A 15,261-nucleotide genomic window follows, 5' to 3' on the forward strand; every position below is an offset into this window, starting at 1 on the left:
TGAATCGCATCGGCGTTTTTGGCCATCTTCCAGATCACGTGACGCTCAAACGGGAAGGAAATTCAAAAATCTGTCCGGTTCGATACAAGATAATATTTTTTACTATCATAATCAATAAACAGTTGCCGAACATCTTGTAGAATGGCAGGCTAGATAGGTTTTGAAAATGGCGATTTTTATAACTTACGTGACCTCGTGACCTTGACCCTGACCTTGAACCCGGACAAGAGTTATATCGTTGTGCAACACTCATCGACCTCTACCCACATACTAAGTTTCATCAAGATCAGAAAGAAAAATTGTTGACGGACGGACATTTGGTCCGGCTTTATAGAGATGATCTAAAAATAACATCAACAAACATCAAGAGTTTGCTCAACTTTTATTCATTGCTCTGAAAAATAATGGAACATGATAACAATGGTCAAACGTACATACAAAATGGCACAAACATGGCCAAAACAATGTCACTGCAAATCTTGAGAAGTACACAACTGTCACTGTCACTGTATCTAGTTGTTCTTCTCTGGTGGTGGAGGTGTCTTCAGCTCCCCACACGGGCTGCTTGCAGCATCAGGACCTCTGGACAGGTTGAGCATCCCTGAGAGTCCAGAGATGTTATACAGACTCTGACCGCTCGCGTCAACCGCTGGTACTGAGGCTGCGACTGTTGGTACTGTGGTTGCTGTGGCTGCTGCATGTACGGGTCCACATTGTCAGTTGTCTGTGAGCCCCGGACTGACGCAGCCGGTGCCTTGTGTCTCCACATGTGGGGAGGTAGCTGGTACATCTCCGACGCCGTGGGGGTGTAGGTAGCTGGTGCTGAACTTGGTCGCACGGAAGCAGCGAAGGTGTGGACTATGGAAGGGTCTTCCTCATCACTCTCATCTAACAGCTTACTGAGCATGGTGTTGATGCGTGACCTTGCCATCCGGAACTTGCGCTTGGACATGCTGAGCAGGCTGTCATGCACGTACTTGGCGAAGGCTGTGGTGGCTGTGATGGGCTGAGGCTGTGCGAGACCTTTGAGGAGCTCCCCAGACTCGTGCACCCTCTTCTGGAGTAACTGCAGCAACTGGTCATCGTCGTGGCCACGCTTCCGCTTGCCCTGTGAGGATGAAGAGGAGACAGGGGAGGACGTGCTGTCCTCACAAACCATGAGCTCTGCACAGGCAGCCTCGGCAGCCTCGAGGTCCTCACTGTGTGCTGCAATGATTTCCTTTACCTGCAATAATGACAATTGATTTGTAAAATACGAGGCAAATTCAATGATTTGTAGTAAATCAATGATTAATTTGCTTAGAGATCTGTAGTACAGTAAAACGAATATAAATAAATATTATTATTGATATTAATATGAGTTTATACTTACACTGTAGACGGGCTCAGCACGATGGTGGACCACAGTGTTGAGGAAGCCGAAGTTTGCCTTCTTGTCCACCCTCCGGTAGTCCGTCTTCTTGATGTCCCAGAGGATGGGGTTCTCGCCAAGGAAATCGCACATGACCTGCTCCTCTTGGACATCAAGACAAAACTGTGTCTTCTTGGCCCTCTTCCTCGCAAGGGTTGGCTGAGAGGAGCTGGAGGCCACGGACTTAGCCTTCGATGCCACCGACGATGCCCAAGAGGCGTTGGAACCAGTATCCTCTCCGTCAGAGGGTGAGCGTGATGGGGAGGGTGTGGGTGATGATGGATCCTCCTTGCGTCCGCGGCCACGGCCACGGCCACGGCCACGGCCACGGCCACGAGAATTCTTTGCAGCATTCTTCGACATTTTCTTCGGCATGACGACGATGATGTTGTTGACACTTCGATGTCTAGCTTGGTTATGATTAAAATTGTCGAGTGGCAGCCTTTTTATAGGCTACGCCACGTGATCGTCGGCGATACTCTGCCGCGCTATGCATACGTTAGACTATCGTTGGGCATACGTTGTGAACGCCGACAACACGCTAAGCATTCGTTGGTATAAGTTATAAGTTATCGAAACGTTCTATGTACGTTACTAATACGTTATGCATACGTCCAACTCGTTATGAATACACTATTATACGCCCAAAACTGAAAAAAAACATCAATAGTTCAGCGTACGCCAGCGTTTTAGATACATTTTGATACGTTGCCATACGCTGGCTAAAACGTCAAGGTGTGACAGGGCCTTGAGTTTAAAAAGCGAATAATTTACTAGGCGGTGTATAAGTATGATATACGTACAGCTAATTCGCTTTTTGGGGGGGGGTTTCAACACTATTTTTCTTCTCCAAACGATTGAAGTGTTGATTAAAATATAAATATGTGTTTATAATCATGGATATGATACCGCGGTGAGGTTTTCAAAACAGTACAATGAGGTTTGATGAGGAAGTTTAAAATTTCCTTTTCCGGTTCCGGTCCCTTTTTGCTCCTCTCCGCCGCCATCATGGGTCGCATGCACGCTCCGGGGTACGTGACTCCGGGGTTTCCTCTCTATCATCGGCTGTCTTGTGCTCGTTTGTCTGATGTACTGTTTACGGCAAGGCCGCCGGTGCCGTGTCCTTGTATATGCCGTGTCCGGTAAAGGACTCACGGTCCCACGTTGCTACGTCACACTCACGTGGACCACGACCACTCGTGGAGGGTCGTCTTGTGTCCGAGAACAGGATTGTTATTTAAATCCGAGACAGGGACGTGTTACATGTACAGATACGACTACACTATGGAAAACTACACTAGATAAGGACGATGATGTTTACGTCGGAATAAAAATGGTTAATTTCAACCCATCGACGCCGCCGGAAGATAGAAGATGAGACTACGATGAGGCCGTGAGGTCGTCATTGTTTTAGAGGGGAGAGGGTGGTCGTGGTAGATCAAAGCGAGAGACATGGGTGGGGCGTATTTGCCCTTCCAACCTTTTTGCAGGTGATGTGTCATGGGAGAGGATGAGTTGACGGTACAGGTACAGGTACAGGTACAGGTACAGGTACAGGTACAGGTACATCCAAAGGAGGTTTTTATTATTTTTCAGAATTGCCATCCACAAGGTCTCCACTTCGTCCTTCTTACATCTGTTCCCCCTTCTCATCAAAGCAATGCTGATGCCCCCCTCCCCCCTTTCCAACTCCTCCCCAGCCCCTCCCCCTCCTCAACCCCTCCAACCTCCCTCCTCATCCCCAACCCCTCCCCACCCTCCTCTCCCCTCCCCTGCCTTCTCTCCCCTCCCCTGCCTCCTCTCCCCTCCCCTGCCTCCTCTCCCCTCCCCTGCCTCCTCTCCCCTCCCCTGCCTCCTCTCCCCTCCCCTGCCTCCTCTCCCCTCCCCTGCCTCCTCTCCCCTCCCCTGCCTCCTCTCCCCTCCCCTGCCTCCTCTCCCCACCTCACCTCTCTCCTGCCTCCTCTCCCACCTCTCCTCTCGCCTGCCTCCTCTCCCACCTCTCCTCTCCCACCTCTCCTCTCCCACCTCTCCTCTCCCACCTCTCCTCTCCCACCTCTCCTCTCCCACCTCTCCTCTCCCACCTCTCCTCTCCCCTGCCTCCTCTCCCACCTCTCCTCTCCCACCTTTCCTCTCCCTTCCTCCTCTCCCATGCCTCCTCTCCCATGCCTCCTCTCCCCTGCCTCCTCTCCCCTGCCTCCTCTCCCCTGCCTCCTCTCCCCTGCCTCCCCTCCCCTGCCTCCTCTCCCCTCCCCTGCCTCCTCTCCCCTCCCCTGCCTCCTCTCCCCTCCCTGCCTCCTCTCCCTCCCCTGCCTCCTCTCCCCTCCCCTGCCTCCTCCTCTCCCTCCCCTGCCTCCTCTCCCCTCCCCTGCCTCCTCTCCCCTCCCCTGCCTCCTCTCCCTCCCCTGCCTCCTCTCCCCTCCCCTGCCTCCTCTCCCACCTCTCCTCTCCCCTGCCTCCTCTCCCCTGCCTCCTCTCCCCTGCCTCCTCTCCCCTGCCTCCCTCCCCTGCCTCCTCTCCCTCCCCTGCCTCCTCTCCCCTCCCTCCCCTGCCTCCTCTCCCCTCCCCTGCCTCCTCTCCCCTCCCCTGCCTCCTCTCCCCTCCCCTGCCTCCTCTCCCCTCCCCTGCCTCCTCTCCCCTCCCCTGCCTCCTCTCCCACCTCTCCTCTCCCCTGCCTCCTCTCCCACCTCCCTAACCCCCACCCCCCCTGGTTACCTTGTACACACACCATCCTAAAAAGTTTTGTAATATTTCTTCCATCAAAATCCAGAAATTTATTCATTAATGTTTTTTTTAATACATTTGACAAAGAAATGAGACAGGAGGAGGAGGATATTCGATCCATCATGACTCTGCCACATCAACACCAGACCAATAATTAATATAAAAAATGCAATTTGTAAATAAAACTCATCGAATGTTGTAATCTCAGGATGTTTATTTTGCTCTTGACGGTAAATGCGATGAAGACGTCATCTGAAACGACACACAAGACACGTCTAACGAACAGAGAATAACTTACTTATTATCCTGACCACATATTGACTACTCATGACATACTAACAGATAATGACGCACATGAACTAATATAACTATGGATACACATATGTCTACAAAATGTGTTGTTGTTTTTTTGTTTTTCTTTTGTAGATTTTTTTTTTCTGCATTTTTTTGCCCTTTTCTGGGGATGGTGGAGGGAGTGGGTGAAAGTGGTTCTTGGTTGAGAAACACATCAACCATGCACCACCCCTTGAAAAGCGGTGTATAAGCATGTACACCAAAATCCAGACCAATTGCTGTCCACAGTTTAGGCCAATGATTTATTCAGGGTGCCATGGATAATTGTCTATTCTTCATGGAGAGCCAATGTGAGGTCTTTAATGTCCGACAAGTAATGCGCACAGACAGACAGGAAGCCACAGTTTAACGTCCATTCGAGGGACTGCGTGCGCACTTTGTTACACGACACCCTACAATGTGGAGCACCAATCAAACGGTTTATAACCTGGTCCGGAATTGAGGACAGCTCGAAGGTAAGTTCGTGCTAATCCTGCCCGATGATCCTGGGTGTTCTCGTGTCATCCCACAATGCGGGACTTTTGTTCAAATGACGTTTGTGTGTGTTTTCAGTGACCCCTTTCTACTTGTCCTGGCACTTTTAATCTGCCATTGCTGGCATGAAATCCCTCGGTGAAATAGTTTGAACATAATTTTCAGCATTATAATGAAAGGGTGGCAATTTCATGATGATTAACCGTGACTGGTTTCCTCTGCAAATTGGACTCGTGGGAACGATGAGAAGTATCCATGGATGAGACTGATAGGAGAGTTGTATTGGTGTCATTTCCTGTTAATACTGGCGAGTGGCTACAGTGAATAACACACAAACACACACACAGTCACACACACACAGACACAGACACAGACACACACACAGACACACACACAGACACACACACAGACACACACACAGACACACACACAGACACACACACAGACACACACACAGACACACACACAGACACACACAGAGACAGACAGCCAGACACACACACAGACACACACACAGACACATACACACACACCCACAGACACCCACACACAGTCACACACACACAGACACACACAGACACACACAGGCACACACACAGACACACACACAGTCACACACACACACACACTCACACACACACACACGCAGTCACACACACACACACGCAGTCACACACACACACACACGCAGTCACACACACACACACACGCAGTCACACACACACGCAGTCACACACACACACGCAGTCACACACACACACGCAGTCACACACACACGCAGTCACACACACACACGCAGTCACACACACACACGCAGTCACACACACACACGCAGTCACACACACACACGCAGTCACACACACACACACACGCAGTCACACACACACACACGCAGTCACACACACACACGCAGTCACACACACGCAGTCACACACACACGCAGTCACACACACACACACACAGTCACACACACACAGTCACACACACACAGACACACACACAGTCACACACACACACAGTCACACACACACAGTCACACACACACACAGTCACATACACACACAGTCACACACACACAGTGTACACACACACAGTGTACACACACACACAGTGACACACACACACAGTCACACACACACAGTCACACACACACACACAGTCACACACACACACACAGTCACACACACACACAGTCACACACACACACAGTCACACACACACAGTCACACACACACACAGTCACACACACACACAGTCACACACACACACAGTCACACACACACACAGGCGCACACACACAGGCACACACACACAGTCACACACACACACAGTCGCACACACACACAGTCGCACACACACGCAGTCACACACACACACACAGTCACACACACACACACACAGTCACACACACACACACACACAGTCACACACACACACACACACAGTCACACACACACACACACAGTGACACCCACACACACAGGGGGACACACAGTCACACACACACACACACAGTCACACACACACACACACAGTCACACACACACACACACAGTCACACACACACACACACAGTCACACACACACACACACAGTCACACACACACACACACAATCACACACACACACACAGTCACACACACACACACAGTCACACACACACACACAGTCACACACACACACACAGTCACACACACACACACAGTCACACACACACACACAGTCAGACACACACAGTCACAGTCACACACAGACACAGTCACACACATACACCGCGCACACACACACACACACAGTCACACACACACACAGTCACACACACAGATACACAGTCACACACACACACAGATACACAGGCACACACACACAGTCACACACACACACAGATACACAGTCACACACACACAAAGATACACAGACCCACACACACACAGATACACACACACAGTCACACACACACACACATTCACACACACTCAAATACACACACACAGTCACACACACACACACGTTCACCCAGTCACACACACAGATACACAGTCACACACACTCACACACACTCACACACACACACACACAGTCACACACACACACACACAGTCACCCGTCACACACACACACACAGTCACCCGTCACACACACACACAGTCACAGTGACACACTCACACACAGTCACAGTGACACACTCACACACAGTCACACACACACAGTCACACACACACAGTCACACACACACAGACACATAGTCAAAGACACACAGACACACACACACAGTCACACACACACAGTCACACACACACAGTCACACACACACAGTCACACACACACAGTCACAGACACACACAGTCACACACACAGACACACACAGACACACACAGTCACACACACACACACAGCCACACACACAGACACACACAGTCACACACACAGACACACACAGTCACACACACAGACACACACAGACACACACACAGACACACAGTCACACACACAGACACACAGTCACACACACAGACACACACAGTCACACACACACACACAGTCACACACACACACACACAGTCACACACACACACAGTCACACACACACACAGTCACACACACACAGTCACACACACACAGTCACACACACAGACACACACACACACCTGTTACTAATGGAAAAATCTGATGGAATTACCTCCACCACCTAAGGTGGATGGAGGTTGTGTTTTCACCTCTCTCTGTCTGTCTGTGAACAGCAGATCTCAAAACTGGATGGATTTGGACAAGACTTGGTGGACAGGTTGGGTGTGTGACGAGGAAGAGATTCAATTTTGGTGAAGATCCAAATCCGGATCCGATAAATTTTTTTTTAAGCGATTCTTCACCATTGAGAGCTAGTTTTTAACCCTATGTGTAACATGATACATCAAAAAGTTTTGGCTGAGTTGTGACAAAACTAGGTGGACGAGTTGGTTCGGTGAGAATAACAAGCCGATTCGATTTTGGTTCAGGTCCGGATCCACATCCAACCTATCGGTGGGATACAAAACGTAAACTGTTCAGCTTGGGGGAGGTTTGCACTCTGCCGATTACCGTTCTAGTTTCTCTCTCTTGTGGCCCCAGAACCAACAAACCAACCAAACAAACAAACATGTTATAACAGCCATCAAGTCCATTCACTGGTAGCGATCCATCGGGAGCTTGTGTAGCACACGCCCGTCCACTCGGGCCTTGCACCGGCCCACACGGTCGGGAGTTTGCGGTACGAGTCGCTGCGCCAGCTTTGCGAGCCATTTCAGGAAACGATTCTCGTCTCACACACACGATATACTTTATGGTGCCCCGAACACCGCTGTTTCCCGGGGTTTCTGTGCATGCACACCAAGCATTGCGGGGGTGGATTACGTCATTTCAAAAGTCACGTCCTGCACCGCCTTTAAAAATATGGAAGAACCGCTGGTCATTTTATCTCGTGGTACTGCGTGCGATGTGGTCCGACAGGTGTTCCATCTTGATATGAGAAAACCACCTTGCACCAAGCTGCTTCTTACACGCACACTGATTGACGTTTGAGAAACCTTCCCTTGAAGATTGGCACATGCGTTCACAGCCATCATTTTGTTGTGAAACGCAACTCTGTGTCGGTGAACAACACCAACTGTAGTTGACAGATCCACCTGTAGATTTGCTCGAGCTGTAGTAAGGCTGTTTGCATCAAAACCAAGACGCTGCCACTGCGTTCATCAAACCGTAGCAGATGTGTCTACCTACTTTCATGTCAATTATGGGAATTGAGTGTTGGCCATTCTGTTCCATTCCTCCACGCACAGTTACCTGTGACTTCCTGGTTGTATGTGAAGGGCAATCCCGAAGTTATTTGCGGTCCTGGTGTATAAAGGGTAAATAAATTCAGGAAGTGTTTGTTTTAGTTTTTCCTGATACGTTTGATGATCTCGTATTTCCAAATGGAGAGTGGATCGAATAGAATGCGGCCTAACGGCCTCCTTTGTGGGGATGTGCAAAGAGTTTGCACTGCAATTAAAAACCAAGTATATTTATACTTTATACTTTACCCAAATGCTGATTGACTTGTGGTGAGGACTGCAGTGGATGAGTCGGTCACAATGGATTTATGGTGGTGGTGGGAGTGGGTGGGATGTTTAATTATTCTGCTGTAACGTGTTTAAATTATTTATAATTTAATTGTTTTGATCTTGTCTATTGTTAATCTTTCCCATGTTTTTTGATCTGTTTATATTTGTGCCTTTGTCTCTCTCATGCCTCATTTGTCTTTACAGAAAGGGTCTGTCCCAGTCAGCCCTTCCGTACCGCCGCAGTGTCCCGACGGTGAGCCAGCATTCTCTCGCTCTCCCACTTCATCACTATATCGTTTGTCTTGGTCAAATCCAATGAGATCCCATTATGCAGTGAAAATGTTTATCCAAGCAGTTGCATCTACCCACCAAACCCAGTTATGTTGAGATGTACTTTCCCTCTTTGTGATGACTACTTCCTTTATTGGCTTGGTGATAGTATACCTCAGACTGATGTTGACATATTAATAGTGCTTTGCTTCTTTTGGATATGATAACATTTGTACACGGCCCCCCAGGCTTTATCGGCCAAGGCAGAATGCTAGCCACTTTCCATTTCACCTGAGGGGGCGGCTCCCTCCACTCTGACCCGTTTGGTGATGAAGCAGCCCCCCTACTTTATCAACTGGGTGGTTTCTTAATGCCCCCATCCCCACTGTTGAGAGTTATCCTTTTACGAAGGGAGTTGTCTCCCTCCATCTCTGCTTCGGGGTTGGTTCCGCCATCCCGAAGCTGTGTTCAAGTCACTTTGTTTCACCACCACCTGCCCAACCCTCCCTCCATCCTTTCTTGTGTGCATCCTGTGGCTGCTGGTTGCATCAGTGGTTCAGGGCACAGCTATGCCACTGGTGCTCATTTTGCCAACTTCTGAAGGATGACAGGCTGAGTCAACCCCACCTGCTTGTTAAATCAGTGGCTGGGCTCAAACTCAGGACCCTAAGATCCCAAGCCCGCCACCCTAACCGCTAAGCCAACACCAGACTTCCCTCCCCTTGACTGAATGCGTGTCATGTGCTGCAGTGGCTGAAACTATCAGCAGATGATGTCAAGGAGCAGATTTACAAGTTGGCCAAGAAAGGGCTGACTCCATCCCAAATTGGTGAGTTTGCAGTGCAAATGTCCTTTGTGGGAATCTTAGAGCAGTTAAACTGTTTTAAAGAGGATAAGTCTGGAGACGGCGATGGTTCACGAGCAATGTACACGGTTCGCCTTTTTTATTGTTTGACCTTCGAGGGGATGCCACGGGCAAACTGGCAGGAATTGGGAAAAACGTAAATGATGAAAGTTGTAGGACTCGAAGAGCACTACTTGCATACCAACTTTCATTCGCAACAGTTGAAAACCCTTGGAGCTTGATGCCCAATTTATTGATTTTTTTTGACATGTTCTAGGTTTTTGACCTTGTGACCTTGAGCTTGGGACGAAAATGAAAAATCGAGCTCCGTGGGGCTATGCAGGTGCCATTGGGCTAACCAAATACCGAAAACCCCTGCCAGATTCGACAAACCCCCTCGGAGAAGATGTAACTTGAAATCGGCTACCCCCTAAAAACATGTTTTTTGGGTGTGGCTCCGCCCATAATGGGCGCAGCAAGGTCATTCTCAGGAAAACACAACTTGATCATGATATAAACCACCCACCAAAATTTTATCAGGATCGGATCAAATCCCACGGAGCTATGCTCGGGACAGACAGACAGACAGACATACACACCTATAACGAATATAGTGGTCACTTACTGACTCGTGAACCAATAGTTCAAACAAACTTTCACTTTTACTCAGTTACTCTTCATATTGCTACTTGTGATTTTTGTATCACCACTAAAGTGTGCTGTTGTCACTGAAATGGGTATTTTGATGCTCTGGACGTAACGATACATAAGTGCGTTGTCCGTGTTATCACGCGCGTCAGGTGTGATTCTTCGTGACTCTCACGGTGTTGCCCAAGTGCGCTTTGTGAGTGGAAATAAGATCCTACGTATCTTGAAGGCAAAGGGTCTTGCCCCAGATCTCCCAGAGGATCTGTACCACCTCATCAAGAAGGCTGTCGCCGTGCGTAAACACCTGGAGAGGAACCGCAAGGTAGGCCAGCAGAAACCGTGCAGTTCCGGGGAAACGTTTGCTAAATCTTGGTGCACCTTGTTTGTTTTGATCTTAATCTCGCACCCAGGACAAGGATGGAAAGTTTCGTCTGATTCTCATCGAGTCTCGTATCCACCGCCTTGCTCGCTACTACAAGACCACGCAGGTCCTGCCACCAAACTGGAAATAGTGAGTTCTGTGGAGTCTTACGTTTTATCGATGAGAGAGACTCTGCTTTGAATGGTGGATGAATGTGTTTGCTGTTTTTTTTTTTTGTATATATTTGTTTTGTTTTGTGTTTTTTAAGCATTTTATAATTTTGTTCTTCCACCATCCTCCTCCCCCATCCCTCCCTCAAACCACCACCAGTGAATCCTCTACGGCATCTGCATTGGTTGCATGAAGCTTAATGATTGTTCCTCGTTCTGCTTGCATCCCGGCACAGTGATGAACACAGTTTGGTTTTTGTCATGTTATTAATAAATTTCATCTCTCTCTCATTTTTCTCATTTTTGTGTAAAGTCTCTTGTTTTTGTCTTGGGGGTTTCTATAAATATCATGTTAAGGATTCGTTAATTTGGGCTATGTTCTTAACGGGCAATAAATGTACTGATGGTGGACTTATCAATGTTGGGATCACAAGTTTAAATCCTCCCTCCTGTAAATTGTCCATTTTCTCCTAATGTCCTTCACTTGTCCCCCATGTAATACACATACAAGTTTCTCTGAGCCTGTAAGAGGTTGCCGGAGAGCTAACAAAGTCACCAGAGGCATTATGTTTTCAGGTTGTCCCTCCCTCTGTTATCGCGATAACTTAAGAACGGCTGATAAGATCCAAATCAAATTTGGTACAAGAATGTATAATGTAATAATGTGAGCGGAGGCATATAGGTCGACGTCGAAGAATGCCTTCTAGCTTCATGGAATGACCATGTTGTCCTTTAGAGTTTAGAGGGTACTCGTACGACTTGCCCAAAACTGGATTGGTATTGCTGGCTAAAAAAAGGGAATTCTACTCGTGTTTCTACATTTGTATGCAGTACTGGATGCAGGGTAGCATCATTGGCTAAGGGCTCGGGCGTGCCGCTGATGCAACACCCTCTGCTGGTTATGGCAGGAATTTATAATTTGTTCAGGGTGTCGGCAATAGCTTGCCTACTCTTCGCGAAGGACACCGCGAGATCTTTAACGTCCACCAACCAATGCTGGCAGATGGGACGCCCTTTTAACGTCCATCCGAGGGACGGCACACACATTGATGAATCACCATGCCTGTGAAACGCCGAGATGACAGTTTATAGCTGTGTCGGGATTCAAACCCAGGTTCCACAGCTTTGAGGCGAGTCTCCATATTTCTAGATCTAGGCCATCCTGTCAGTTCTACTCATGCTGATCGTATAATATGGGGCTGTAATGTAAACACTAAGGTTCCAAAGTATGAAATAGGCAGTTTGAAGCTGAGGGGGTGGTAGGTGTGGGTCTGAGTGTTAGACGGTGGTTTGTACGTGCCTCCTTGCAGTGCATTAAAGCTGAGTTTTCCAGACCAGATCCATCATGTCTTTCCGTTATCGTTAATCGTGTTTTAATCCAATTTCTGTGTTAACCGTACATTGTTGGGGTGTTATATCGAACTTGTGTCCTTGTGAATGTCTGGCCTTCCTCCCAAGGCTGCAGCGCGTGAGAATGCCCATTCTGTCTCTAATCTGACACGTGCCTCATTCGGCTTTTACTTGTCCAAAATGTTGTCCTTTCACATGACTCAACTTTAGTTTATGTTCCCCTCTTCACGAAAAAAAAAAAAAAATTCCATCTAGCTCCAAAAAAAAAATCATGAACTCATTCTTCCTTTCATTTCCTTCCTTCATTCTTTATCCCTACTTTCTAATTGAACTAACATTCCTACAAATTGAACTAAATTGCTTCTTTTGAAGTTAACATTCTGAAATGCTTAATTTGCCCTATCTCTCCCTCAGGAATATCCCAAGTGTTGTTCTTCAGCTCAATCTATTCTTCCTACTATTCCTCATTGTTTTCCACAAACCTGTTGAACTCTCAAATACGCGGTCCATCGACCGTCCCAACGTACTTATAGGATGACTTTCCTCGATGATTTCCAGACCCCATTTAACCCCGATCGTGATATCTGAATTTGGGATGATAAGTCCAGTCTCCAGATGTGCCCTGCACACAGCCAACTCTCCTTTGCGTCCATTAATGGTGTCAAACCCACCCTGACCCCACCCTTTCTTTGTGTGGCCCACTTCAGCAACTTGCCGCCTTGAAACAACTTACCTTCTCTTTCTCAAAGGCCAATCAAACTGAAGGCAACCTCAGATAATTCCACAGAGACAGCAACAGTGTCCACTCTCAGGAGAGCCACAAAACATCATCTGGTCAATCTTCACTGAACTTTCAAACTCCTCTCCCTCTTCTAGAACCTGGTGATGCTTTGTTCAGTCTGTCTGTGGTGTATGCTCCCCTTCAAATGGCACTACAGCCGACTGCTCGTGAGAAGGCCGAATGCCTCAATTCTGTGTTTGCTTCCAAATCTTGTGTCCCCAACCCCACACTCTCTGTACCCACCCTACCCAGTCGCACCCAACTGCTCATGTACTCCGTTTCTTTTGCATCTATGAAGGTGAAGAGGCTTCTGGTCACCCTTGACTGATTCTGCAACTGAACTGGATGGTATGAGCTTACATATCCAAAAACTTGCTCTGCTGCTGCTCTTACACATCCTCTCTGCTCCATTAACCCTATCTCTCCTTGGTCATCTTCCATCTGCTTGGAAGTCTGCCAACATCAATGCATCACATAAACTAAGTGCAAAAACTGATCCCATTAACAGCTTAATTACAGACCTATCAGCTTTCTTCCAATTTTCTGCAAGGTCATGGAATCCATCATCACAGTTGATATGAAATCACTCCTTTTGTCCAATTGCCTCATCTCGGACCTGGTCACTCAACCCTGATATCTCTGTCTCTCTGTCTCTCTGTCTCTCTGTCTCTCTGTCTCTCTGTCTCTCTGTCTCTCTGTCTCTCTGTCTCTCTGTCTCTCTGTCTCTCTGTCTCTCTGTCTCTCTGTCTCTCTGTCTCTCTGTCTCTCTGTCTCTCTCTCTCTCTCTCTCGACTTTTCCCTCCCCACCCCCAGTTTTCTACAGGATGCTCGTAACCCATTTCTTAAACTTCCAAAATCCAGACTCAGGACTCACCTCCACTCATTCCCATCTGTGGAACCAACTTCCACGTTCTCTTCCATCTCATTCTTCCCTCAGAGTCTTCAAAACAGCTGTTCATCACCATCTCAGTCCCCCCCCCCCCCCCCCCACACAACCATGATTCTTTTTCTACCTCCATTAACACTTTTCAGGTGCACCTCTTTCTAGGTTAGTTTTCCGAGCACTTATGTCATTGAGAGTTTATACCGGGTGTAGTGGCGTGCGCCTGTAATCCGGCTACTCGGAGGCTTGGGTTGGAGGATCACTTGAGGACGGGCGCTCTGCGCTGGACCACGTACACCTATGAGAGGATGTAGGGCAGCCCGGAATCATGGCGAAACCCAATCCATATCCCTGTGTCGTAAGAGGTGACCAGGGTTGCGTCAGGAAGGGCATCCGGCGTAAAACCTGTGCCAAATCAGTATGCGGATCATAACGGATGATACGCTGTGGCGACCCCTAACGGGAGCAGCCGAAAGAAGAAGAAGATGTCATTGAGAGTTTGCAGCTGTGTATCCATCTTGTTCACTCCCTTTTTCCTCATTCTTCTCTATTTTAATTCTCCCTATATTTTGTCTCTCGCCCCTGCATTTGGTGTCTCCCCACCCAATTCCTTGCTACCATTGTCTTCAATCTGTTCCATCCTGGTCAATCCTATTTCTCATTCCTCCATGAGCCTTGGCACTGTATAAAAAGGGATTTTGTTGAGTGATTAAGTGTGGAGGAAATAGAGCGAGGGATGATGACGGCTGTGGCAAGCACAATGGGGTTGCTCGACTGCTCATGTATCAAAACTTGCTTCCAAAAGCCTGTGACATGAGAAACACAGCCCAGTCATAAAGATTGAGGGCCTCTTTCCAATACTGAGCGAAGCAGCCGCAAGTGTTTCTTATTCGTCCCTACCGGTTTCACCGGAGG

The 15,261-nt window shown here is 48.2% G+C and overlaps 2 protein-coding genes across 2 annotated transcripts; one reads left to right on the forward strand and one right to left on the reverse strand.

Annotated features, from left to right (window-relative positions):
- Positions 1 to 204: 204 nt before the first annotated feature.
- LOC147025954 (uncharacterized) lies at positions 205 to 2,195 on the reverse strand. Its single transcript, XM_085880886.1, has 2 exons — positions 1,373 to 2,195; positions 205 to 1,225 (listed from the first exon to the last, which is right to left on the reverse strand). Exons 1-2 carry the CDS (start codon positions 1,784 to 1,786, stop codon positions 545 to 547), a joined length of 1,095 nt encoding a protein of 364 aa, XP_085737012.1. The 5' UTR covers positions 1,787 to 2,195; the 3' UTR covers positions 205 to 544.
- Positions 2,196 to 2,332: 137 nt separating this feature from the next.
- RPS13 (ribosomal protein S13) lies at positions 2,333 to 11,632 on the forward strand. The gene is made up of 6 exons (XM_085880893.1): positions 2,333 to 2,442; positions 9,244 to 9,292; positions 10,060 to 10,138; positions 10,954 to 11,123; positions 11,212 to 11,312; positions 11,493 to 11,632. Exons 1-6 carry the CDS (start codon positions 2,357 to 2,359, stop codon positions 11,524 to 11,526), a joined length of 519 nt encoding a protein of 172 aa, XP_085737019.1. The 5' UTR covers positions 2,333 to 2,356; the 3' UTR covers positions 11,527 to 11,632.
- Positions 11,633 to 15,261: the final 3,629 nt, after the last annotated feature.

The sequence above is a fragment of the Eptatretus burgeri genome, chromosome 5 (assembly GCF_056783735.1).
Source record: "Eptatretus burgeri isolate ZD-2024b chromosome 5, Ebu_testis_v1, whole genome shotgun sequence".
Lineage (NCBI taxonomy): Eukaryota > Metazoa > Chordata > Myxini > Myxiniformes > Myxinidae > Eptatretus > Eptatretus burgeri.

Excerpts from the sequence above, each read along its gene's own strand:
- RPS13 (XM_085880893.1), top strand. The coding sequence starts at position 2,357 with ATGAGGAAGTTTAAAATTTCCTTTTCCGGTTCCGGTCCCTTTTTGCTC. Across the intron at positions 2,443-9,243 it reads GGTCGCATGCACGCTCCGGG|AAAGGGTCTGTCCCAGTCAG; the intron begins GTACGTGACTCC and ends TTGTCTTTACAG. Across the intron at positions 11,313-11,492 it reads CTGCCACCAAACTGGAAATA|TGAATCCTCTACGGCATCTG; the intron begins GTGAGTTCTGTG and ends AACCACCACCAG.
- LOC147025954 (XM_085880886.1), bottom strand. The coding sequence starts at position 1,786 with ATGCCGAAGAAAATGTCGAAGAATGCTGCAAAGAATTCTCGTGGCCGT. Across the intron at positions 1,226-1,372 it reads GTGCTGAGCCCGTCTACAGT|GTAAAGGAAATCATTGCAGC; the intron begins GTAAGTATAAAC and ends TCATTATTGCAG.